We start from the raw sequence: 26,211 nt of genomic DNA on the forward strand, positions 1-26,211 counted from the left end.
TCCTATAGGCAATCATTCTTGGAAATTACCATTACATATCATAGGCTGTCAAGAAATGAATACTATCACAGAAGTAAAATAACATAAAATAAATGGCTGGCATATCCTTGGTGACAGCAGGAGTCAATGAAGTGTACTATATTCATAAGATCGATAACTGCTTTATTCCATGATTTTAGCTTATAAAATTATACATTTACAAACAATTTGTGCAGAGTACCATATTTACTCGAATCTAAGCCACACTTTTTTTCTGGTTTTTGTAATCCAAAAAACCGCCTGTGGCTTAGAATCGAGTGCAAATTAAGTGGAAGTTCTGAAAAATGTTGGTAGGTGCAGCCACAACTAACTTCTGCCGTCGAATATATGTAGTGCTACACAGGCATACTTTGGAGGCACAAAGATAAATACTGGTGCCAATTAAGCATTGTTCACCTTCGAATTTAGCAGCATATCAATGTACTACGAAAATCCGACTGGCAAGACTGTTTGGGATGTTTGTCAATATGGCCAACTCTATGTTCTGAATTTTTTCTTATCTATGAGAAGAGATGGTTGCTAATAGGAACTTTTATGAATTGTGAATCACATGCAATATTCTCTTCACCATAAGAATAATACAAATATAAACATTTTGCCATGTATTCTTCCATGTTTTCTGTTATCTCATTTAAAACCTGTCTACCTAATAAACTACGAAACTAGAGTGAGACAACAGCAAACGCGGAAGGATATACATATCATGTCATGTTTATATTCGTATTATTCTTGTGCCTAATAGTGATATAGCCAGAAATGAAGCATGGCAATTGACTAGATTTTTAAATCTAAGATGACTAATTTCTGTGCAGAATGTAATGTACTAAAGAGGCGTCTGCAAAGATTTTCAAACGGAGAAAAATTTTCGCTAAACTCTCGTTCAGAACATCTTCTATCATATGCATTCTATTATTTGGTTCTTGTTGATCATTATCAAAGAAAGCAGCAGTGTAAGTAACAACAAATAGCAGTCTCTTGCCATTGTTTCTCTCTCTCTCTCTCTCTCTCTCTCTCTCTCTCTCTCTCTTTTCTTTTTTTAATTTTTTTTTTTTTTTTGTAAGCGGCGGTAGCGTGCACAAAATTGAGCCATGCCGCGGGCGGCGACAGACCGCAAACACAGAATGCAACAAACAATGCACGACACAGTATAGTAATACATTTTTAGCTTAGAGTGACGTAAACACCTATAACAAAGAGAACGGCACTTATCATATCAAAGAAAAATAAGCAATCAATTCAAACCAGACGAAGCACGTGAAAAAGGAAGGGTACCCGAATAAATACGGACGGAGTGCCTGACGCATAGCAATGGCTTAACTGCCAAGCTTGTGACTCGAACCAAACTACTGTAGCTGTATCGTCATTCATTCAACCTAAATTGTGTCTCATATTACAATATACCAACATTGTTTCGATTTGGAGGTGCGGCCTAAAACTTCTCTCCCCCCTTGAATTTCGAGTCTCAAATTTCAGGTGCGGCTTAGATTCGGGAAATTTTTTTTCCTTGATTTCGAGTCTAATTTTTCAGGTGCAGCTTAGATTCAAGTGCGGCTTAGATTCGAGTAAATACGGTATAGTAACAGCTCTCCACTACTGGCTGTTGGCGATTTCAGAAGGAGGTGGTGGGTGGAGCTTTCACTATGAAGCCATGAGTTAGTGAACTGCCATTTATTTTACTTCTGTGATTGTATTCATTCCTTGATAACCTACAATATGTAATACTCTTCATTTACAGAGTAAAAAATGGTCCATGAGGCTGAAACCAGTCACAGTGTGAAATGTGTACAACTCACATGTGATTGAGACTGTTTTATTGAAATAAATTTTACTTAAATCTATTTTTCACATTAAAAATTTCTCTTCTTCAGAAATGCTTTTCTTGCCATTGCCAGTATACATTTTATACCCTCTTTACTTTTAACTGCCCAAAAAGCAAAACTCATTTACTGCTTTTCATGTGTCATTTTCAAATCTTATTTGCTCAGCTTCACTTGCTTTAATTTGTCTAGGTACATTCCATTAACCCTGCTTTGCTTTTTTTGATCATCTTATACCCTCTTTTCAAGTGTGAACAGATTAGATGTAGTCATAATTTTTTGTACGTACACAGTAGCTACATTTCTGATTGATGGTGTGTAAACTGACTTGTTCTACACCCCTGAAGCCTTTGCTTCATGAAGAGAGTTATGGAATGTGATGCATGTGTAAATAAATGAATGAACAAATGCTGTTTTTAGTAACTCCACCCAAAATGGAAACTGAAAATACAGATGTGTTGACAAGTGTAAGTTTCTAGCGAGAAAGCTGCTGATTTCACTGACCCATCATATCAACCTCCTCAGCAGGCAAATATAAAGCTGCCAGTCAAATGGTTAACTCTTAATTCCTATTATCTGACTTTGCCTCTACAGACATCACTGTTGTTTACCTCGACCTGTTTATACTTGAGTTGTATGGTGCTTCAGCTGAATGTGTGGTTCCCACCACTACAAGACTTAGGTGGAACTTGACACAATATGAGGGTCGGTCAGAAAATAATGCCTCCCTTTTTTTATCTTTTATTTAGTTGGTAATATATTAATAATTAATTTGGTGCACTTCTGTGAACCTTTTTCTGCAGCTCATTTCTTTGACAATAGAAAAGTAAAATACACACAATGTTTTCATTTTTGTTTGGAATGTATAAGTAATGCAGAATATCATGACAATTTAGTGAAAGACTCAGCTGTCAATCGTAAATAAGAAGTTTTAAGATGCTTAGTAGTATGTTACATGTTTGTCACATTAATGTCACCACCCTCCATATTTGATGTCAATGTTCGATAACCACTCACAGATGGCAGGTGGCAACACTAGCAGTAAAGAGCATATAAAGCATGTTTGGAGGACATAGGAAACAGTGCTGTCATTGCCATAATGTGGAAACAGTGATTTATCTGACTTCAAAAGAGCATCATTAAATTTCAGGCCAAGGGTGAAAGTATTTTTGAAACAGCTAACTTTGTAATCTATTGACCTGCTGTCATGGTTAGAGTATACTGTGCATGGAAAAATTGTGCTATCTAAAACTGGCACCGAGGCAACTGGGCAATCTTGTCATTTTAAAAAACACAATGGATCAACACAAGTGGTCACACAATGTGACCGGACAATGCATTACACTGTTGGCTTTAAAGGGAAAAAAAGCTCAAATATTATAACATTTATTTTTAATGTTTATTTGTAGAAAACAGAACAGGTACAAAAAAGACTTCATGTCACTGTATCAGTAAACCAGCCATGCAGACTTTTGGGCACAGGTCCTGGTGTTTCAAAAACTGCTCGCCCAACTTCCTTCCAGGATTTGGCATCTAATACAAGTAAGCCAGCTTTATTCTCCTCTCCTTTACCCCAAATGATAGCAGATAATACTACACCATCATCTTCCTCCTGGAAACAATGACAGATAACATGGAATTAAACATTAAAACTCTCAAAGTGTGTTTTCATTGCAACTGAAGAAGTCTTTTTTTTCACTTTCCAAGTTTTATAAAAGAAAGAAATAATTTGCAACAAATATGTTTGGTACTTCAGCCAGCACGTTTTATATACTGCTCATTACTTTGTATTTGAATCTATAATCATATAACACTAACAATTTGGTTTCTGAGCTGGTGGAGTTTGACTTCTTAATTAGCATTCCATTTGCTTCCTAAATGAAACCTATGTTAAGGTGGCTAAGACACAAAACTTCACACTGAGCTGTAATTTTGACAGATTAAGCGTTAGTATTGGGGCAGAAGCTTGTTTCACAGTAGGAAAAAATTAACTTTGTATTACTGTAATTTTGCTGCTGTAGTATACTAAGATTTAAATGGCACATTTAGTCATGTTGAGCAGCTTGTGAGTTGTTAGAAATTGAGTGGAGTGACTTGCAGGATGCCCATAATTGAAATTCCAATTTCAAAACGCTGTAGAATGAGAACCTCTGGGTCAGAATAACATCAAATTCGAACAGCATGTATTGATGATAGGTGAAACATCATGGAACAAAAAAATTTTACAAAAATTTTACCAACAGATCGGCACTGTAAGCATCAGAATATGCACACAAACAGACATGAGGCACAAGGCTGTTCCTCAGTCTGTGTCCGAGACACCCAACATGATCTCTCCTTGAAGGAAGTTCAAATGGTTCAAATGGCTCTGAGCACTATGGGACTTAACATCTATGGTCATCAGTCCCCTAGAACTTAGAATTACTTAAACCTAACTAACCTAAGGACAGCACACAACACCCAATCACGAGGCAGAGAAAATCCCTGACCCCACCGGGAATCAAACACGGGCGTGGGAAGCTAGAACGCTACCACACGACCACGAGCTGCGGACTTTGAAGGAAGTGCTTTGCTGGTTAAATACTTTTACAAGAATGGTGACTGCACCAGTAGCCCAGCAGAAGTAGTGGATACTCAGGAGTATGAAAAATGGCATCAGTCCAATGTCTGGTAAGGGTCTCGAGAAAATGATTACAAACTTTGAAAGTAAGGTTCTTTAGAAGTGCAATGTGGCAGAGGGACTAAAGCAGTTGATCCAACATCTGTTGAGGATGTGGCCACAGCACTGCAAGTGAGGTCAAGTGGTGGTGTGCAAAAATATGGCACGTGGGAAATTGTACAATGGAGACATGCTTGTGAGCACAGTGCATACAATCTTTTGAAACATCCCACATTGCTATCCATACAAAATCACCCATGTTCATGTGTTGCTTCCTGCTGACCTGCCAGCAAGACAAACATTCAGTCTGGAATTTCTTGCTCACATGGAAGTGGACATTGAATGGCCATGGAATATTCTGCAGACAGAAGAAGCCCACTTCCATCTCCAAGGACATGTCAGTACACAGAATTGAAGAATAAGGGCAACAGAAAATCTGCACACACTTCTAGCAGTACCACTTCACTCTGCAAAGGTGACAGTGTGGTGCGAGTTGACAGCATTGCTTATCATTGGGCCATATTTTTTTGAGGAGATGAGTCCTGTGGGTCCTGTTATCTGTACCATCATTGGTAAACACTATGGGAATCTTTTTTGCACTGTCAGCAACATGGATGTGTGTGTAAGATCATTTTTATGCAAGATGGCACTCCTCCACACAATGCACAGATAGTGAAGCAGCTGCTCCAGAGGCATTTTGGAAATCCTAAAATTAACATCCAATATTCCCCTACAACCTGGCTGTCTAGGGCACCCAATTTTAATTCACATGACTTCTGTCTGTCAGGTTATCTGAAATATGTTGCGTTCAGTGCTTCAATTACATAAACAGCTGAACTGGAGACATGCATTGCACAACACACACTGAACATGACCCCTGAGACACTGAAATCTGTTGTGGAACATGTTTCCTGATTTCAACTTGTGGCAGAAAACAGTACACAGAATGTTGAATATGTCTTGTACCAGTCTCACGACAATTAAAAACTGATGTTATTTTACCTATTATGCAGTTTTTCAACCTCTGAGAATTAAAAACCAATGTCATTTTGAAACTTCCTGGCAGATTAAAACTGTGTGCGCCGACCGAGACTCGAACTCAGGATCTTTGCCTTTCGCGGGCAAGTGCTTTACCAACTGAGCTACCGAAGCACGACTCATGCCCGGCCCTCACAGCTTTACTTCTGCCAGTATCTCGTCTCCTACGTTCCAAACTTTACAGAAGCTCTCCTGCGAACCATGCAGAACTAGCACTCCTGTGGCTAAGCCATGTCTCCGCAATATCCTTTCTTTCAGGAGTGCTAGTTCTGCATGGTTCGCAGGAGAGCTTCCGTAAAATTTGGAAGGTAGGAGACGAGATACTGGCAGAAGTAAAGCTGTGAGGGCCGGGCGTGAGTCGTGCTTCGGTAGCTCAGTTGGTAGAGCACTTGCCCGCGAAAGGCAAAGGTCCCGAGTTCGAGTCTCGGTCGGCGCACACAGTTTTAATCTGCCAGGAAGTTTCATATCAGCGCACACTCCACTGCAGAGTGAAAATCTCATTCTGCAATGTCATTTTACTTCTTAAGCAATTTTTGGACTTAGGACAATTTTGCAGTCATGCACATTGAATAGTACAGATAGTGTAGTGTGCAACTCAAACCATAGTCATCATAGTTCTGTTCATTTGTAGCTGATCCTATTTATGTTAAAACACTTGCAGCACCATCAGCTGATAAAATTCTTGTTAAATTTCTGTTTTGTTTCATGACATTTTCCCCAGCATTAACAACATGCTGTTCAGATTTGACATCATTCTGAGTAGTGGTTCACTTTCTATAGCATTTTGAAACTGGGACTTTAATTATGGACATCCTACACAAGGCAAAGTGACATAGTAAGAAAAGTGTACTTGAGGATTTGGAGTTGATCATGCAGAGATAGTCTGTTGCTAGATTTTGCTGAAAAAAAAGAAAAACAGAAAGAGAATACCGAGGACTTACCATTTACCATAAATGACAATCAACAAGTTATCCTCAAAAATTGTGCTACCTTTGTATAGGACATGAGTACGTAAGTCAATGATAAAAAAGGCAACCATTAGGTCTACAATATTTTCAGTAATGCTTGCTTTTTCATTGTGAGAAGAGTGATGAAGTTTACAACATAATGCTACAAAGGAAACATCTGACAGTGTTTTATTGGACAGAATCATTTTACACACTGAAATAGATCACACACAGGCCATAGTTTCAGCAGGATTAAAAGTACTGCAAACTTCATTAAAAGCCTTTAGTAATGTTTCCAAAACATAAGGAATTTTCTTTGTAGTCCAGAGAAAGATAGTAAAGAGTAGATACTCAAAATAAGCACTGATGCCTGTCTTTCGTGGTGTGATGAAGGCCAACAATTGTGTCAGGGCTTACAGTTCCAACAAAAGTTACAATGTCTTGACAGGTGGTGTCTCAGGGTTGGACAGGATGACAGATGAATGGAAAAATGTAATTTTCACAAAAGAATGATGACTGTCTTTTTTTAGCCGTCATCAAAGAAACTTCTACACCTCTGTGCAGTGCTTCCTTAGATGTGGAGTGAACTCCCATTAGAATACTAGAAGCACTTTGTAGAGAGCATACCAATTTCTGCGAACATATGTGACAGTTAGTGGTAATCATATCCCATAGTCGCTGTTTTGATATTGCAAAGAGATTTTTCTACCTTCCGTTTTGTAACATATCCTTTAATTTCAGAACTTTCAAAACACATGTTTTGGGCATTGGTTTATGCCAGATGCCATTTTACCATGCTTAACCTCCTTTTGCAACGTTTTCAGTCCACTGTTCAAGAAATATTCTTCCATTTCTTGATTGGCCTCACTTCTGGGCACTTGTGCAGATGATTATCATAATCAGAACAATGAGATCTGGGTCAGTAGCTTCATGAAAGTATGGTCAGTTTTCATCTCAGATCATTCCCCAAGTCAATGATCTCTCATCATCAGGTATTAAACTTTCACTTTTCTTGTTTCTTTACTTAAAATTACCATCATCATCTTGACCGGTGAATAGCTATCTACTCACCATACCAACGATTTAATTTATATCAGATACCACATTAAGCATGCCAGACAAAAAATTGGTCACTCACCTAAAACAGCACAATGATTGCTCTGGAGCTCTCTAAATTGTGTAGAATTGGTACCAAGCAGTCATGTGGGCCTCCACAAGTTGCTTAAGTAATGGGAGTGAATCAATGTGTAAATTTTAGTTAGTTGTGTGGAAGCAGCATAGAAAGATTGGTTGATGTGTAGATGTGAAAAAATGTCAAAAAGGAGCTATCACATCTGGATGTGCCCATAATCGCACCACAAATGATGTTGCCCTATTTGTTCTTGTGACAATGCAGACTGTCCAACTTATCTACAAGGAATAGTGTATCACTTGCAGTCATCTAATAAAACAAAAGAACTGTGGTAGAAAAATATCCAACATGACAGGAACCAATCAAAGAGAATAAGTTTTGAATGTGACAGGAACTGGTGTTGTCTATAAATGCAGATCCACCTCAACCAGTCTCTAAGAAAATGTTATGAAAGGAACTGCATGCAATAGACATTTCAGGTTTACCTATCAAAAGGCCATTGCTCACTGTTGCACATTAACTTGCATATCTTCAGTGTGCCAAAGAACACAAAAACATGACACTAGCAGACCGGAAACATGTTGTGTAGTCGTGCAAGTCAAAATTTTGCCTCTTTTCAAATGATGCAAGGCTCTGAGTGCAGTGACAGATCAATGAGGAATTTAACCTGCAGTATGCCAAAGATGTAGCTGAGTTTTGGGATTTTTTTTTTTTATATATACATTCAATTTGGGCCCTCTCTTTCAGCTTGCCATGAATATGAAGCAGGATGTATATCAACATCCTTGACAAAGTGTTGCCCTTTCTTCTATGTCATCATAATGAGTATGCTGTCATGCAGCCCTCCATGAGGGACTTAAGTAATTACTGTAAAGTCATTTGTATATGCTAGTCAGTTGCATGGAATCAGTGCAGAAAGACTGGTTTCAATTTCAGTTTCAATTTGTTGCTCATAACTCAAAATTTCACATGCATGTGCATTTTCAACTAAGTATAAAGTTTTTACAATTACATTTTTTTGAGTTTGCATTATTTCTTATTACATTTTAATTAATGACAAAGTTATAAGCGCATTTTTGGATAATACACTGCTTGATTCCCTTTCTAAAATATTCCCTGTCAATTTCTTAACTTCATTTGGGAACAAGTAATTAAAAACAGCTCCTTTGACATAGGGGCTTTTTGCTGTTAAAGTTAATCTTCTGTTAACCATATGAAAATCTTTTCTATGCCTTGTTTCATAGTTGTGGATATCCATGTTTCTTTTCGTAATCTTAGTGTCTTCTTTCACTAGTATTATAGTTTCTAGTATATACAGGGCATAAACTGTGAGAATATTGTGTCTAATGAATAGGGGTTTGCAAGAAGTCCTGGTTTTACTTTTCTGAGATCCTCAAGGCTCGCTTCTGCAGTATGAAAACACTTTTCGTATCAGTTTGGCATGTCCCACCCCACTGTACTATTCCATAAGAAAAGAATGGATACACTAGTCCATAGTATACAGTCCTTAGGGTTTCAGAATTAAGATATGATGATAATCTTCTTAGTACATGTAGACTGGGTGTTATTTTTTCACAGACATAATCAGCTTGCTACTGCCATGAAAGTCAATCATCTATGCATAAATCTAAGAATTTACAATCTGTACATGTTTTTGGTAGAATTTCATCAATCACGGTATTTTGTCTGTTTGGACCACTTGGTTTAAAATGAATAATATTAATTTTTTTCTATGTTTACTTTCAGGTTCCCCCTTTCAAAGTGAGCTCTTGACTTTTCAATAAAGTTATGTATCTCTTCAACTAGGATGGGCTCATTGCCATTTACATAGCATATAAATAGGACTGAACCTAAAATAGAGCCCTGAGGATCACCAAAATGTATATTTCTTATACTTGACCTTCTCCTCTCCAGTATTTCTTCATTAGAGTACATAATCTCCATGCACTGCTGTCTACCCTTTAAATATGTTTCTAGTAATTGCATGAGTTTTCCAATGACACCACTCTTTGCAGTTTTTGAGGGCAATGGGTCTGTAGTTTTGTACAAGTTTTGTTTCCCCTTTTTTGTGCATTGGTTTCACTACAGATAGTTTCAACTTGTAAGGGAACACACCACCTTTGAGAACACAGTTTATTAGATGAACTAGTGGTTTCATTAGTTCATGTTTACATTTCTTCAAATGATATGGAGAAATTACATCTAATCCTACTGATTTCTTGTTTATGAGGTTATCAATAAGCTGCAGAATGTCATATGTGCTTACTGCAGGTAGTGTTGGTTGATATGGAGATGTGAAAGAATGACAAACATGTTGATCCTGAAAAGTTATTTTTTTCTGGTGAAGCATGGCTGCATTTAATGGAATACATAAACTCAGAGTCAACAGTGAATTTCTGAACATCCTCATCAGCTAAATCAAGAGCTTCTGTGTGATGTGAAAACAGGAATGTGGTGTGCAGTCAGTAAAACACAAATTATTGGAGCAATCTCGTTCCACCGAATTGAAACTTCTCATAGTTTTGGGCACAATATATTGCAGTCTTTTTTCACAGAATTAACAATTAATTAAAACACATAGAATTATTTCATGCAGGAAAATGAAAGAGCACACACTGCCATTGTAGTATGATAGTATAACAAGGTGTTTTTGATGGGATAGTTTATAGGCCTCCTCATTTCCCAGGTCTAAATCCAAGTGATTATACAAACAGTTGATGATTAGAAGACAGTTTTTGGCTTGTGATTTCAATAATTTCGACTGTTGACTTTTGATGACTGTAGGCAATGTGTACAGGCGTCAGTCTATTCTTGTCACAGAGACACACAATTTTTATTACCTACTGTAAATGAAGGCAAGCTTAGTTTAGTCACATTATCTCTTAGTTTATCCTGAACTCAGGGAAGATGTGCAGAGCCAAAGGAATTAGTTGGTGAACAACCCATACAAGCTGAGGGCACGTACTTTGGTTCTATTTGCAACACCCTGTATATGCATAATTCCTGATGAATTTCTTACTCAATGAAACTCCCAGCTGAAATGCCATTTACAGTCCATATATGGAGAGAATTTAGCACACAGCTACCAATAGTAAATTTAATTATCTCTGATATGTCAGAAAGTTGTATAAGCACTGCACACTTGTGCCAGTCTACAGCTCAGTTAATTTTAAATTTTATCAGTAAAAAAGGAGATTAATGTAAAAAACTACTTTTAGATTTTCATTGACAGGCACCTAATATTGATAAAATAATCATTTATTCTGTCATAATAGTCTTGTACTTACTGTCCCATTTGGATCCCGAACAAATATTGGTTCACTTGGAAAAACATTTTTCTCAAACCAGATTTGTGTCTGACGTGTCTCTGCATCAGTCTTAATTAGCTGTAAGTAATATAATAAAACATCTGTCAGTAAAATTCATGCAGCTGAAAGACAATGTCATATGTGAAAATGAATTAAAATAGTTTTATCTATAAAGGTAATGTGTAAAAAAACTCAATATCTAATGTCATCTGCTGGACGAAATGTGTGTAGACCTGAAATCCCACTCTTCTGAATGATATTAAAAATGTGGCTTTCCTCAATGACATTAAAAATGTGCATACATACTTGATACATTTCTGCCCACTGTTACAAAATAAGTAAGTTGTCACAAAGATATTTTAAACTGCAAAGATGACCTCTGGAGGCAGTACAGCTACACTGTGTAGACGATATCCACATTAATACATAGCCTAGTGAATATGAAATGTTTGTGAAAACTAAAGACACTAACAAGTCATCAGGAACCATTTTAAAACTAACAAGAAAAGTTGGTGAAGGATATAAATCAATTAACAATAACTCCTCCCCCCTGCCCTGCACCTCAAACTGTCAGGGGTTAACTGAATGGTGACATGGTAGAAAAATTCATATTAAGGCCACAAAAATTTTCATATTGATCTCTACTTACAGTATCTGTAATTTATTTTTATTTGTTTGTAATTTCATAACAAGTGCCTGTGTAAGATTAAGCATCAAACTGTTTGCTGTGAATCATCTCTAAACCCATTCCATTATTATCCTGGCTGTATCTGGTATGAAGATGATTGGGCTTCTTATCAGCTTACTTAAATCATTAGCAAACATCACTGATATACCAGGCAAGTCAACTATAAAGGTCATGAATAGAAATTTGCAAGACATCATATTCTAAGTTACTTTGCTCATAATGTATTCTTATTCTTGTAATATTGTTGTTAAATTAGCAGTCAGTTTTCTGTTAAGCAAGAGTAATGTTTTACTCTTTTAGCTTCCCCAGCAGAATTTGGCAAGATCATAAAAGTTGCTAATGATCTATTTGTCTTGTTTAGGTCTGCCAGTACTGCATTTGTGATACCATATATTGATTTCTCCATGAAGAATGCTGAAGATAAGGTGGGTAGATCACGTAACTAATGAGGAGGTATTGAATAGGATTGGGGAGAAGAGAAGTTTGTGGCACAACTTGACTAGAAGAATGGATCGGTTGGTAGGACATGTTTTAAGGCATCAAGGGATCACAAATTTAGCATTGGAGGGCAGTGTGGAGGGTAAAAATCGTAGAGGGAGACCAAGAGATCAATACGCTAAGCAGATTCAGAAGGATGTAGGTTGCAGTAGGTACTGGGAGATGAAGAAGCTTGCACAGGATAGAGTAACATGGAGAGCTGCATCAAACCAGTCTCAGGACTGAAGACCACAACAACAACAACATACAAGTGCTCTGTGCTACTGTTACAATGTCATTCTCAGAAAAAATAGGTTAGTATTCTGTTACAAACTACATTCTCAAATAGTTTTGATAACATGAGGAGGAGGGAGATGGGCTTATAATTAAATGAGACTTGTATTTCTCCACTTTTACTCAGTGACTGATTACAAAGGTAACTCAAGGATGGAACTACCAAGTCAACAAACAATTTTATTACTTTTTTTGAAAAATCATCATAACCCGAAATATTACTGCTTTTTAGTGACCTAATGATTTCTGCAAACCTTTTAGAGATTGTTTTCTAAATAAAAACTGCCTTTTTTTGCTTCAGTGTATTTTATTTCTTCCAGATGTGTTTCACCTTTTACTTTAACACATCATAAGTGGAATCTAGAGTGATATAGTTTTCTAGATTAGGAAATAGATTTTATGTAAATAAAGGATTACTTACAATACTTCGAGTTTTTTGGTTAGCATATGTGTTTACTCTCATCTGATCAACCAAAAACACAAAAAACTGTAAGTAATCACTTATTTACATAAAAAACAATATGTAAACTGTTTTATAATCTACATATATTGCAAATTAAAACAAAACTGTATCATTCGAATTTCCACTGATGATGGCTTAAAGTTAAAGGAGAAACACATCTGGAAGGAATAAAATTCTCTGCTGCAAGAAAAAGCATTTTTTATTCATAAAAAGAGTACTTCTGTGCTTGCTGCAAATGATGGCCACACAAACAAACTTGTTTCAGTAACTGATTTAGCAAATGTGATGTCTCCTGGTCGAGTATGAAAATATCTGTCTAAGTGAGTCTACAGGATCTGTATAGTCTACAGGGTCTGCTTTCGATGGACAGTTTTTTTGTCCCTGTTTTTTCAGCTACTGCAAGAACAAATTCATTGAAAATGTAGTTGCAACTGCTTTCAACTGAACATCATCTGTTTCTCGGCTGAGTCTGCTTAGGGAAGAATGGCCAGGAAATGGATTTTTCATATTCTGAATTCTTATTCACACAGGACTATACAACATTGATTACAGTGTTACTTGATGCTACAGAACTGCAACAAATGTAGTTGCACCAGCTGGTGGCTGTAATATGCTACAGGCTGCATTGGTGGCATGCATTCTATTATGCTAACTTCCATATTCTTTATATTGCAATGGGCTCTTGAAAAATGATGTTGGTGTGCCATTGATAAAATTAATATTTTTAGACCAACAATATCATAGATAGGCAGAATGAAAAGACAGTTACACACTAAGCCTTTGACCGAAGCCATCTTCACAAAGGAAAATGAAGACACACACACACACACACACACACAAGAACACACACACACACACAAGAACACACACACACACACACACAAGAACACACACACACACACACAAGAACACACACACACACACACACACACACAAGAACACACACACACACACAAGAACACACACACACACACACACACACAAGAACACACACACACACACACACACACACAAGAACACACACACACACACACACACACACACAAGAACACACACACACACACACACACAAGAACACACACACACACACACACACACACAAGAACACACACACACACACACACACAAGAACACACACACACACACACACACAAGAACACACACACACACACACACACACACACAAGAACACACACACACACACACACAAGAAAGCACACACACACACACAAGAAAGCGCACACACACACACACAAGAAAGCACACACACACACACAAGAAAGCACACACACACACACAAGAAAGCACACACACACACACACACAAGAAAGCACACACACACACACACACACACACACAAGAAAGCACACACACACACACACACACAAGAAAGCACACACACACACAAGAAAGCACACACACACACACAAGAACACACACACACACACACACACAAGAACACACACACACACACACACACAAGAACACACACACACACACACAAGAACACACACACACACACAAGAACACACACACACACACAAGAACACACACACACACACAAGAACACACACACACACAAGAACACACACACAAGAACACACACACACACACAAGAACACACACACACACACAAGAAAGCACACACACACAAGAAAGCACACACACACAAGCACACACACACACACACACACACACACACACACACACACACACACACACGACTGCTATCTTCATTCGCTGCAGTCTGAAGACAGTTTTGGCTGAAAGCTCAGTGTGCAAGAGTCTTTTTGTTGTGCCTATCTGCAACTCAATGTGTCATCCTTATGGTGAGTAGCAATCTATCCTGTTCATAATATAGTTGATATTCCAACCTGTACTTTCCATTATCTGATATTTTTAGACCAATCACACATCAGTGTGTTCTACGAGGGACATCCTGAAAGTAAGTTTCATTATCAGAAACTTTATTGCCAAAAACGAATACACCAAGACATCACGACTACACATCTTGCACCGTTTTGATATAGTTACTATCAACATTGATACATTTGTTGTAGCATACTATCAGTTTGAAGAAACCACTCTGCTAAAACGTGATGCCTTGCAATGCAAAGAAATGTTACACAGATTGCTACATGTCAGCATTGGTTTGGAAGTGACATCCTGAGAGCATGGCTTTCAATGGAGCAGGTGAAAGGCTGATTGGGCAAGACTGAGATTGTAGGCCAGGTGATCCAGTCTTATCTGAAGCAACAAATTTGATCCTGTGCAAGCCTTGCTGTGTATGCTTTGGCATTGTCATCCAAGAGCACAATACCTTCACTCATGATTCCTGGTCTCTTTCAATGAAAGGCAGACCTAAGCTTAGTGCAGGCATCACAGTTGCATGCAACATTGATGGTCCCTGGCTGGAGGAAATCAAGGAGAATCACACACTTTGGATCCCAGAACATTGCAGCCAAAACGTTTCCTGTGGAGGGTGACAATCTGTAGTTTTTCCTCATTGGTGAATCAGGATGCTTCCTTGTCACTGAGGCTGAGGCAGCCTTGGATTCTGCTCCCATGTCTCATTGCCTGTTATGATTCTGAACAGGAACTCATTTACCTATCCTGTGTACCACATCAAGTGATTGAGGCTGATTGCCATCCTTGCACTCTTGTGACCCAGGGTCAGATTTCTTGGCACCCATCAGTTTTCAGTAAACCAACATGTCATGGAGCATGTGATGAGCCTGAGGATGGCCATTGCACAGTTTGGATGTCTCTTCTGACACTATTATGCCCCTATCTGTGAACACCTAGTCCTGTGCTCTACCAATGTTGTTTTAATCATGGATCTGGAGGGGTGCCCACTTCAACCTTCATCCTCCACACTCTGCCTTTCATCTCTAAACATGTGGCACCAGTTAGACCCACCATTTGATGAGACATGACCTCATCTCTACATATAAAAGGTAGTCTGAACAGAAATAGCTGTGTTAGATAGTTTTTAATGAAGGATACTCCAGATACTATATTTAAGCAGGGCAATGCTCAGCTACATGTGGTGAGAAATGAGCAAGCCTTTTTCAGTGAATGGCTGTTACCACTGCTTGTGGCACCAGCATTTTCACCTAATACAGGATGAAAATTAATAGAACTGACAAACAGCAGGGACAGTTTCCAGACTGGAAATGGAGGAAAGAAGGTCCTATGAATATTTGTCTGGAGATGTATCATTGCCACAGTAGATGGCATCAACAAATGACAGTTCATCTAACCATATGCTGTGTGTTCCTTGTGCTTCGTAGGCTTTGTGATTGAAGCAGTGTATTGTAAGTAGCAGAATGGTCCAGTATTCACTTTGGGAGCAAGCTGAGATGGTGTTTGTGCACACCCAAGCAGATGGAAACAGTCGAGAGGCAGCACGGCTATACCAAAATAAGTACTCTCACAGCCACCAGCCACTTTATACAACATTTATGCCCTTTTTGGGCATTTGTGTGATCATGGAGCCTTCCAGGCAGATGAATGTGCAGGAAAGTGGCAATCTGTGAGCACACCAGATATGTAGGACCGTGTTCAGAAAGATATTGAGAAGAACCCTAGTACAAGCTCCAAATCTGGTGTACACGCAGTCTGCTGCCTCCCTGCATTTCTGTCTGTCTGAAAAGACCCATGACCACAAAAATGCCCAAAAAGGGCTTGAAATATTGTGTGATGTGGTTCTTGTCTGTGAGGGTACTTGTTTTGGTACAGGCATTTAGCTGTTCTGCCTCTTGAGCATTTCTGTGTGCTTGGCCGTACACAAACATCACCACAGCTTGTTCCCAACATGAATACTGGACCATTCGGCTGCTTACCATATGCTGTGCCACTCATGCAGCCTGCAACACACTGCACATGGTCAGAGGAACGGTCATTCACCATGCCATCTACCATGGCAATGATGCATTTCCAGACACATTTTCGTACAAGTTCATAGGACCTTTTTGCATTTGTTTACATTCAGGAAACCATCCCTGCAGTTTGTGGAGTTTGTTAATGTTCACCCTGTATGTTTCTCATTAAACATGTTTAGCTAGCAACTTGCTGCACACAGTCATTCAGAGAGATATCCCAAGAAAATACCGAGGGCATCTTTACTTCTAGTCATTATAGTCAAAGGCTCTAACTAAAGTGTGTGATGCCTTCACACCATACTGGATTTTCAAAGACAAAAGTATCGTCTATATCTGCTATTATAATCCCTCCATTACCAGATTAATTATTCCTTGATGTCTCAGGATGTGTTCTAACAGATAATTGCTTTTTTTTGTCAAATTTTGCCACTTTTTTTTTTTCATCAGTTTGATTCAGTACCTCCTCGTTAGTCACTCAATCTACTCATCTAATCTTCAGAATTCTTCTGTAGCACCACATTTCCAAAGCTTTTATTCTTTTGTTTTCTGAATTGCTTATTGTCCACATATCACTTCCATACAAGACTACATGCCAGACACGTATCTTCAAAAAAGACTTCCAAACACTTATGAGGGCATGTTGAAAAGTAATGCCTCTGAATTTTTCACACTGTTCTCAATATCAGATGAGATGTTACATGTCATGTATATAATCCAGTCAACTTTCCCTCTTTGCAGATGAAAGACGCAAACATCTGCTACTAGAGGGCTCTGAACTGGAGCGTGTAACGTTACCGTGTTGATGCGTGAGAAACAGCATGCTGTAATCAGGTTTCCAACAACAGAAAAAATCATTCACACATGGAGAATCCTCTTATTCAGTGTAACAGTGCCAGACCACACAAGAGTGCTGCGACATCTACAACAACCCAATGCCTTGGGTTCACTGTCATTGAACATCCTCTATACAGTCCTAACATGACCCACCCAATTTTCACATGTTTCCAAACACCCTTAAGGACTTCACTTTGGTAGTGATGAAGCAGTACAAGCAGAAATGAGGATGTGGCTCTGTCAACCAAGTGAAACATTCTACAATAATGGTATCAACAAACTAGTCTCTTGTTGGGAGAAAGATATTTGTCACCAGGGTAACTATGTTGACAAATAAGTATCTGAACATGAAGAGCAAAGATTTAGAATATTAATAAAATTCATATTATTTGAAAAACTAAGAATTTTCAAATAAAATATTCAAAGGTATTACTTTTCAGCATGCCCTTGTAAATTTATATTAGATGTTAACAATTTCCTGTTTTTGAAAAATGATTTTTTGCTTTACCCAGTCAGCATTTTATATCCTCTCTGCTTCAGCCCTCATGAGTTATTTTGCTACTCATGTAGCTAAACTCACCTACACTTTCAGTGTATCATTTCCCAATCTAATTCTATCAGCATCACCTGATTTAATTTGTTCTACATTCCATTACCCTCATTGTCGATTTTCATTTTATAATCTCTTTTGAAGGTCCTGTGTTAGTGTAATGGTTAAAGTGAATGGCTGCTAAGTGAAAGGTTCTGAGTTCAATCCTCGTTCGGTGCTTAATATTTACCTGACATGTTCCACATCATTACGAAGTGTCGTATTCATGATCTATGGAACAAGTATTAATCTAATCTAATCTATTCAACTACTCTTTGAAGTCCTTTGGTGAAGGGTAAATGGAATGTAGATTAAAAACTTTGATGGTATAAAGATCCAAGGAATAACAACAAATAATTTTCCTCCTTATCCATGAATCAGAATGGAATTTTGTACTCTAGTGGGAAGGTCTGCAACAAGCTTCCATCTAACATAAGCAATTGGTAATCCCTGCCAATTCCAAACAATATTAAAACCATGCCTCATTAGTCATTTCTAAATTGAGTAATTGAAAAATTTTGTTAGCTGCCAAGTAGTAATGCACAGTAAATAAGACTCAATATTTACAGATGTAAGAAAATACTTCCTTTGAAAAATGATATTGTAATCCAATAAATACTAAGCTCCTAATAATGATAAATAATGATTGGATAGTAGAACAGAGAAGGTGAATGCTTTCTTTAACATAATACCTTTTTTTCTAATATACTTGTTTAAATTTAGGTAGCATAAATGTAAATAAGTACCTGTGGTCTAGGGGTAGCGGCTTTGATTCATAATCAAAAATGTCTTCGGTCCCGGGTTCAATCCCCGCCACTGCCTAAATTTTGATAAATAATCAGCATTGGCGGCTGAAGACTTCTGGCATAAGAAGTCAGCCTCATTCTGCCAACGGCCTTGTCAAAGAGGGCAGAGGAGCGGATAGAGGTTCAGGGCACTCTCTTGTTCTAGGGGTGGGAAATTGCCCCTAAAGGCTGAAGAATCAGCAATGATCAACGACATGAGGATGCAGAAGGCAAAGGAAACCACTGCATTAAAGACACGTAACGTGTATCCACAGGACATGTGGCCTGTAACTGAAGAAGTATCATGATGATCTCTCCATTGGCAAAAGATTTCGGAATAGTCCCCCGTTCGGATCTCCGGGAGGGGACTGCCAAGGAGGAGGTTACCATGAGAAAAAGATTGAATAATCAATGAAAGGGTAACGTTCTACGAGTCGGGGCGTGGAATGTCAGAAGCTTGAACGTGATAGGGAAACTAGAAAATCTGAAAAGGGAAATGCAAAGGCTCAATCTAGATATAGTAGGGGTCAGTGAAGTGAAGTGGAAGGAAGACAAGGATTTGTGGTCAGGTAAGTATCAGGTAATATCAACAGCAGCAGAAAATGGTATAACAGGTGTAGGATTCGTTATGAATAGGAAGGTAGGGCAGAGGGTGTGTTACTGTGAACAGTTCAGTGACCGGGTTGTTCTAATCAGAATCGACAGCAGACCAACACCGACAACGATAGTTCAGGTATACATGCCGACGTCGCAAGCTGAAGATGAACAGATAGAGAAAGTGTATGAGGATATTGAAAGGGTAATGCAGTATGTAAAGGGGGACGAAAATCTAATAGTCATGGGCGACTAGAATGCAGTTGTAGGGGAAGGAGTAGAACAAAAGGTTACAGGAGAATATGGGCTTGGGACAAGGAATGAAAGAGGAGAAAGACTAATTGAGTTCTGTAACAAGTTTCAGCTAGTAATAGCGAATACCCTGTTCAAGAATCACAAGACGAGGAGGTATACTTGGAAAAGGCCGGGAGATACGGGAAGATTTCAATTAGATTACATCATGGTCAGACAGAGATTCCAAAATCAGATACTGGATTGTAAGGCATACCCAGGAGCAGATATAGACTCAGATCACAATATAGTAGTGATGAAGAGTAGGCTGAAGTTCAAGACATTAGTCAGGAAGAATCAATACGCAAAGAAGTGGGATACGGAAGTACTAAGGAATGACGAGATATGTTTGAAGTTCTCTAACGCTATAGATACAGCAATAAGGAATAGCGCAGTAGGCAGTACAGTTGAAGAGGAATGGACATCTCTAAAAAGGGCCATCACAAAAATTGTGAAGGAAAACATAGGTACAAAGAAGGTAGCTGTGAAGAAACCATGGGTAACAGAAGAAATACTTCAGTTGATTGATGAAAGGAGGAAGTACAAACATGTTCTGGGAAAATCAGGAATACAGAAATACAAGTCGCTGAGGAATGAAATAAATAGGAAGTGCAGGGAAGCTAAGACGAAATGGCTGCAGGAAAAATGTGAAGACATCGAAAAAGATATGATTGTCGGAAGGACAGACTCAGCATACAGGAAAGTCAAAACAACCTTTGGTGACATTAAAAGCTACGGTGGTAACATTAGGAGTGCAACGGGAATTCCACTGTTAAATGCAGAGGAGAGAGCAGATAGGTGGAAAGAATACATTGAAAGCCTCTATGAGGGTGAAGATTTGTCTGATGTGATAGAAGAAGAAACAGGAGTCTATTTAGAAGAGATAGGGGATCCAGTATTAGAATCGGAATTTAAAAGAGCTTTGGAGGACTTACGGTCAAATAAGGCAGAAGGGATAGATAACATTCCATCAGAATTTCTAAAATAATTGGGGGAAGTGGCAACAAAACGACTATTCACGTTGGTGTGTAGAATATATGAGTCTGGCGACATACCATCTGACTTTCAGAAAAGCATCATCCACACAATTCCGAAGACGGCAAGAGCTGATAAGTGCGAAAATTATCGCACAATCAGCTTAACAGCTCATGCATCGAAGCTGCTTACAAGAATAATATACAGAAGAATGGAAAAGAAAATTGAGAATGCGCTAGGTGACGATCAGTTTGGCTTTAGGAAAAGTAAAGGGACGAGAGAGGCAATTCTGACGTTACGGCTAATAATGGAAGCAAGGCTAAAGAGAAATCAAGACACTTTCATAGAATTTGTTGACCTGGAAAAAGCGTTCAACAATATAAAATGGTGCAAGCTGTTCGAGATTCTAAAAAAAGTAGGGGTAAGCTATAGGGAGAGATGGGTCATATACAATATGTACAACAACGAAGAGGGAATAATAAGAGTGGAAGACAAGGCTGTAGCCTTTCGCCCCTACTCTTTAATCTGTACATCGAGGAAGCCATAATGGAAATAAAATAAAGGTTCAAGAATGGAATTAAAATACAAGGTGAAAGGATATCAATGATACGATTCACTGATGACATTGCTATCCTGAGTAAAAGTGAAGAAGAATTACATGATCTGCTGAACTGAAAGAACAGTCGAATGAGTACACAGTATGGTTTGAGAGTAAATCAGAAAAAGGCGAACTTAATGAGAAGTAGTAGAAATGAGAACAGCGAGAAACTTATCAGGATTGATGGTCACGAAGTCAATGAAGTTAAGGAATTCTGCTACCTAGGCAGTAAAATAACCAATGACGGACGGAGCAAGGAGGACATCAAAAGCAGACTCGCTATGGCAAAAAAGGCATTTCTGGCCAAGAGAAGTCTACTAATATCAAATACCGGCCTTAATTTGAGGAAGAAATTTCTGAGGATGTATGTCTGGAGTACAGCATTGTATGGTAGTGAAACATGGACTGTGGGAAAACTGGAACAGAAGAGAATCGAAGCATTTGAGATGTGGTGCTATAGACGAATGCTGAAAATTAGGTGGACTGATAAGGTAAGGAATGAGGAGGTTCTACACAGAATCGGAGAGGAAAGGAATATGTGGAAAACACTGATAAGGATAAGGGACAGGATGATAGGACATCTGCTAAGACATGAGGGAATGACTTCCATGGTACTAGAGGGAGCTGTAGAGGGCAAAAACTGTAGAGGAAGACAGAGATTGGAATATGTCAAGCAAATAATTGAGGACGTAGGTTGCAAGTGCATCTCTGAGATGAAGAGGTTAGCACAGGAAAGGAATTCGTGGCGGGCCGCATCAAACCAGTCAGTAGACTGATGAAAAAAAAAAAAAAAAAAAAAAAAAAAAAAAAAAAAAAAAAAAAAAAAAAAAAAATGTAAATGGCACTAAGCAACATAGTGCCACCAATAGTGCTGAAGCATACTACCCCAGCATGAGAGAAACAAGACTACTTAATGTGGAAGAAGACACATAAAGTGGCTCAAACCATGCTCTCAGGGACCTACACAAACAAGGTATCATTGTTTTTGTCATGCTAAATAATTTGATATTGAATGTCACGTATGTCTAGTTCTGATCTTCACTATGCATGACAAAAATGTGAAGGTATATCTTACCACCATTAGAAAGACTGTCCTTTGAAGCAGTTATATGCATGGAAAATTTGGCTGCTAAGTAGTATTACATGATTTAGGGATATGGGTTCAGTCTTAGAGCTTAGCAGCAGTTACATAAATGTGTTCCTGTGAGGTTGCTATTACTGGTATTATGGTGTTTCTTCTTTCATTGATATGTCTCAAACTGCTGCCTAGATCCCCTCCATTTGTTTTCTCACAAAAATTTTATTCAACAATAATCAGTCACTATAATACAACTGTGCCCTAATTATCATCACTTAAAAATTCTGCAAACCTGTCACCTTTTATTGTCATGTTTGCTACCAAGTGTGACTAGTGCACATGAAGGGCCATGCTATGACTCACTAATACTATAATTTGATGCACTCACTGAATAATGCTGTCACAATCAGGAATAACTGTCATAGTGTTTGCTTGCCAGAGGAGTGCATATAATGGAAAGCAATGTGACCCACATAAATTATTACCATGATACACATATAGGCGCAAATGATGCCATATCTACAAAATCAGCATATAGAAAACAATATTCATTCAGTAATTATGAAGTTCTATAGACCCTATGATGAAGGAGAACTGTCATGGATGGGGAACAAGTAAAGGTATAGATTAATAAAAGACAATATGGAGTTTAGAATGTAGACTTCAGTGTCAAGTATGTTTCCTCGACATCTTTGCATTAATCCCCACAGTATGCAATGCAATGTTGCTACCAAAGATATTTTCTTCATGTGGGAACACTTTTTCACACACAAATTAGTAAAGATAATCTTTTTGACCTGGTCCTGAACAGAATGTTTCAATTAATAGATAAACTTAATGGCACAAAACTAAAATTATCATAGTATGTAAAGAAAATCACCCCCTTTATGGAAAGCAACATATTACTGCAGTTGTTACTTATCCCAAATACCAAGATAATGTTCTAGTTTTTCTGCTGTTAACCATTGTTCCAATGCAAAATGGCTGACAATGTTGATACATGATCTATCACTAAACACTCTCTTACCAATAATTACAACTGTTGAAAAATTTACTTTTACTAATACGTCTCCCTGTTTTGTTAAGAGATTCTTTTATACCTCCATCAGAAAAAAGAAAGAACATTAATTTTATTTGCAATTTAAAATAACTTACACAGCCTGGATTTTCTATGTCAACATCAGCTGATATTGCATAGAAATATCTGTAGGGCTTTCCCAAACAGTCAGCAATATTGATTTGAGGTGTCTCACATCCAAGATTGCACAGAAGTTCTGGTTTCACTAATATGTTTCCACATGGTAATTTGAAAGCAAATGCTCTGCTGCCTTTGAGTTTCACTAAGTTTTCTTCATTCTTGTTGTCATTTATGTCTTGAATTTCGTTATCACATTTTTCTGTACTTCCCAAAGGAAGAACAAATCTTAGAGGACGGCTTCTGAACATTTGTGCATAATTTGGATTATCGTGACAGTTCTAGAAAAGAAGGAAACAATGCATTAGATATTGTTATTATCTATGACACTGTTAGTTTGAATTCAGATGTAGAAACATAAGGCTACTGCCAACAGTTTTTAGTGCCAAATTTAGACTAAAATATTAATAAATTTTCTACCAACACATATTTGCATTTATTATGCTTATCTTATAATACTCAATAATATTATCCTACTGAATGTTTGTATTTAAGCTAACAAAAAATTATGTCATTTAAAACTAATATTTTTAAATTTAATTTCTGTTCAGGAGCATCATAAAGACATTTTGTTAATAGGAAAAATACCACTTGCTTTCATTCAGTATTATTACAAAAAAAATAATATGTTGCTGTTATGGTTTGGGTGGCTGTTTGGGGTAGGAGACCAGACAGCGAGGTCATCAGTCTCATCGGATTAACGAAGGACGGGCAAGGGAGTCAGCCATGCCCCTTCAAAGGAACCATCCTGGCATTTGCCTGGAACAATTTAGGGAAATCACGGAAAACCTAAATCAGGATGGCCGGATGTGGGATGTTTATGTTGTACTATTTGCAGCATGTTACTCTACAACTATATTTACGTCTACATACATATTCTGCAAACCACCATATGGTGCATGGAAGGGGCTACCTTGAACCACTACTAGTCATTCCCTTTCCTGTTCCACTTGCAAATGTAGGGAAGGAAAAACTACTATCTGTATGCCTCCAAACAAGCTCTGATTTCTTTTATCTTGTCTTCTCCATCCTTATGCAAAATGTACATTGGCAGCAGTAGAATCATTCTATAGACAGCCACAAATGTCAGTTATCTAAGTTTTCTCAATAATATTTCATGTAAAGAATGTCATATCGCCTTCCCTCCAGGAATTCCCCAATTGAGTTCATGAAGCATATCCGTAATACTCATTTGCTGATCAAACCTGCCAGTAACAAATATAGCAGCACTCTTCTGAATTGAATTGCATTAATGTCTTCCTTTGATCTGATCTGCTGGGAATCCCAAATGCTCAAGTAGCACTCAATAATGTGTCACACTAGTGTTCTATATGCAATCTCCTTTATAGGTTGTTATAGGTAAGCTACATTTTCCCAAAATTCTCCCAATAAACCAAAATTAATCATTTGCCTTCCCTACCACCAACCTTAGGTGCTTGTTCCATTTCATATTGCTTTGCATTGCTAAGCATAGATATTTAATCACAATTACTGTATTCAAACATTAGAGGACTCCTTTTCATAGTCATCCACATCAACTTACATCTTTCTGCATTTAAAGCTGGCTGTCATTCATCAAACGAAATAGAAATTTTACCTAAGACATCCTGTATTCTCCTACTACCACACAATACTGACACTTTCCCATACACTACAGCACTGTCAATGAACAGTCGCAGATTGCTGCTCACTCCTATTAGACATCCCTGGGGTATTCTTGCCAGTATCCTTCTCTCATGATTTAGGACAACATATTGGGTTGAGAAGCCTTTGAGCCATTCACATATCTAGGAACCTATTCTGTATGCTCAGACTTTTGTTAACAGTCTGTAATAGAGCACTGTGTCAAACACTTTCTGGAAATTTAGGAATATGGAATACATCCATAGTTTGCAGAATATCATGTGAGGACAGAAGACGATGCTTTCTAGATCCATACTGATTTGTGGTCAAAAGCTTTTCTGCATCAAGAAAATTTATTTTATTTGAACTTAGAATATGCTCAAGAATTCTGCAGCAAACCAATGTTAAGGGTGTGGTATGTAAGTTTTTTGGGTCTGTTCTTTTTCCCTTCTTATATGCAGGATGCACCTGCATTTTTTTCTGGTTGTTTGAGACTTTGTGCTAGATGAGAGATTTGTAATAAATGCAAGCTAAGTAGGGGCATAGTGCTGAAGAATACTCTCTGTAAAACGAAACTGGTATTCCATCTGCACATGGTGAAATATCTGTTTTCAATTCTTCCAGTTGCTTCTCAATGTTAGGGATGTTTATTTCCATGTCCTCCATACAGGAGTCTGTGACAGTCAAATGATAGTACATTTGTATTATCCACCTGCATGAATGAGTTTTTTAAATGTGACCTTAGGTACCTTACTATGAATGCCAGAGATATATATATATATATATATATATATATATATATATATTTTTACAAGATTTAAATATTCTAAAAACTTGAATATGAGACCAATTGAGCTTTCTGTTTTAATGTGAAACACTCACTGAAGTGAGAATTCATTGATA

General features: G+C 37.9%; 1 protein-coding gene and 1 non-coding gene across 3 annotated transcripts in view; one reads left to right on the forward strand and one right to left on the reverse strand.

The window, feature by feature from the left end:
- Nucleotides 1–3,231: 3,231 nt before the first annotated feature.
- Nucleotides 3,232–26,211, reverse strand: part of LOC126194744 (carotenoid isomerooxygenase) — a 340,536-nt gene continuing 317,556 nt past the window's right edge. For both annotated transcript variants that reach the window (XM_049933010.1, XM_049933011.1), the window contains exons 9-11: nt 23,646–23,966; nt 10,920–11,018; nt 3,232–3,468 (exon numbers count right to left, since the gene is read on the reverse strand). In XM_049933010.1, the coding sequence (XP_049788967.1) occupies nt 3,292–3,468; nt 10,920–11,018; nt 23,646–23,966 (597 nt within the window). In that variant the 3' untranslated portion in view covers nt 3,232–3,291. The remainder of the gene's footprint in view (nt 3,469–10,919; nt 11,019–23,645; nt 23,967–26,211) is intronic.
- Nucleotides 5,916–5,989, forward strand: Trnas-cga (transfer RNA serine (anticodon CGA)). Its single transcript has one exon. It is a non-coding gene; the product is annotated as a tRNA-Ser (tRNA).

This window comes from Schistocerca nitens, chromosome 7 (assembly GCF_023898315.1).
Source record: "Schistocerca nitens isolate TAMUIC-IGC-003100 chromosome 7, iqSchNite1.1, whole genome shotgun sequence".
Taxonomy (NCBI): Eukaryota; Metazoa; Arthropoda; class Insecta; order Orthoptera; family Acrididae; genus Schistocerca; species Schistocerca nitens.